Source organism: Notothenia coriiceps, unplaced genomic scaffold (genome assembly GCF_000735185.1).
Source record: "Notothenia coriiceps isolate Sejong01 unplaced genomic scaffold, NC01 NC01_scaffold00009958, whole genome shotgun sequence".
NCBI lineage: Eukaryota > Metazoa > Chordata > Actinopteri > Perciformes > Nototheniidae > Notothenia > Notothenia coriiceps.
In genome coordinates, this window is record NW_011342659.1 from 626 (window position 1) to 2,872 (window position 2,247).

The 2,247-nt window shown below is 41.5% G+C and overlaps 1 protein-coding gene across 1 annotated transcript; it reads right to left on the reverse strand.

The window, feature by feature from the left end:
* Positions 1 to 401: 401 nt before the first annotated feature.
* LOC104945677 (apoptosis-inducing factor 1, mitochondrial-like) lies at positions 402 to 2,243 on the reverse strand (the record flags this gene model as incomplete). Its single annotated transcript, XM_010771386.1, has 7 exons — positions 402 to 556; positions 634 to 718; positions 889 to 979; positions 1,250 to 1,380; positions 1,479 to 1,597; positions 2,068 to 2,121; positions 2,222 to 2,243. Coding segments are annotated over 7 exons (642 nt in total), but the record flags the coding sequence as incomplete, so codon positions are not given.
* Between the last annotated feature and the right edge of the window lie 4 nt (positions 2,244 to 2,247).

A 2,247-nucleotide genomic window follows, 5' to 3' on the forward strand; every position in this document is an offset into this window, starting at 1 on the left:
ATGAAACATTAGTCCAATGATCATGTAACCAAAAAAAATAAAAAATACATAGATACTTAGTTTAGACTGACAATTAGCCTACTGAAAGTAACAGCTTAAAGTAAATGTTTTAAGTGAAGTGATAAAGGTTGATGGTGTTGGAGCATACCTAACATGGGTAAGACGTTCCAGCAGATTAAATCATACTGCAATTATTGAACCATAAGAAATAGTGGGACAACTAATGGAAACGTTGAACCAACTGCAGCAAATTAAGGTATTATATTAGCCGGGCAAGCACCTGCATTTCCTGCTGTTTTTATATTTTTATAATAAAGTTAAACAAAAAAAGTATTTTGATGAATTCACAGAGTATTTCTCCACAATTTCTCCATCTTTACTTTAACTCCCACAACTAAAATGTGTCAGTGTTTCATTCAATTACACAGGCCTTCCAGGGCTGAAACAAAGTCCTCGCCCCCTTGTGGCGACACACTGACCTTGCGGAACAACGTTGTCTTCTGCATCACCTCCTCTCCTGCTCTTTCAATGACCTGGAGATTTCTTGGCACACCACCTGAAGCAAAGAGTTAAAATGAGCTTGCACCAGGTTTAAACCACTCATGGTAATAAATGCATTTTGAAGATGCTTACCAGTAGCAATCAGACACTTGTCGTATGAAATCTCAGTGTCATCGTCCAGTTTGATTTTGTTTCCTCTCACGTCCATGTGAACCACCTAAAATTGATGAAGACATTGTGGACAGAAATCACAATACACTGAAAAGGTACATTTCAATTAATAACATAAATCCCATTGGTTTAAATACTGCTATGGTGTACTGTAAATGATCAAAACATCAGCATATCATAGTTTCTGACTGTGGAAGGAAAACAAATAGAGCAAACCTTTCTGTTTGTGAGAATGGCCACTCCGCCATTTTCTGCACTACTCAATTCCTCTGCAGTGATGTAGAATGATGGTGGCTGGAAGAAGATACTGGCAAAGGAAACACAAAAGGTATAACCATCTTAGAACATATTTATATATGAAATGATAATACAAATTTACAGTGGGAAGTCAGTATACAGAGTTTAGTACTCCGAATGACCACGGACGGTGATGTCCACCTTGTTTTAGATGAAAGTGAAGAGATGTCTCAGTAAGACACAGATTGTAATGACCACTTATCACCGCGGAGAGACAGATTGTAAGGAAGGCACAGGGCCACAGAGAAACGAACGGAAGGAAAACCACACGGGAACACACCTCCTTTCCTTTCCATTCCACTGCTTGAAACGCAGTGTTTCCGTCACACTGGGGTCATCAGAGAACCACAGCTCTTTGGAAAGAGGGGGTCTCATGTATGGAGCGTCTGGCTCTTCAGTCACAATCAGCACCTGGTGGCAAGAATACATTTAAAAAGCCAGATAGAGTACATGTACACCAACAAATGTAATTGAGGAACAACAAGGTAAATGATGAACTGAATGCTAACCTTGGCACCGGGGTCTCTGGCTCGAATAGACCGGGCGGCAGCGAAGGAGGCGGTACCTCCTCCAATCAGGAGGTAGGGGGCGTGTGAGGGGACCTTGAGAGAGGCAGCTGCAGAGTCTCCTGGAGTGTGAATGAGAGAGAGAGAAACAGTCAGTCCATATTCTTAGATGCTCATCACTACACACAAATACACCTGAAAGGAGTAAATGGAAAAATAAATTAAAAAAGTTAATGTGACTGAGATTAACCTTGATCATTACAAGTACCAAAACAATGTGAGGAATACACGAACGAGCTGCAATGAGAAAAAGTTAAATATAAAAAGAAGGGAAATTTAACAAAATGGGAAATAGTGTCACCGAAAGGGCACAGTCGAGGTTTATGCTGCCTCCTGTATGAAACATTCATAACATGTTACTCATGTGTGTTAACCTTTATCATTACCCAAACAATTTATAAACACAAAAACAGGCAGGGAAAAGATCTGAAATGAATGCTAAAAACAATGAAAAGGAGGAAAGGTGTTTGAAATGAACACAATGGGGAATAGTGTCCGTGTCTTCCCGCTCCGTCCTCCTCGCTGGTCTTACCGCTCTCTGCCACAGCTTCAGGCTCTGCGGGCTCTGCTGCTGCTGCTGTAGGTTCTGTTAGTGTAACCGGAGCAACAACCGGTTAAGAAAAAACAAACCCTCACAGGCGGTAAATGTACTGGTTCCATGCAGAGATCTGACTGAGGCTGCTTACCGCTCTCCTCAACAGCTGCAGGGGGC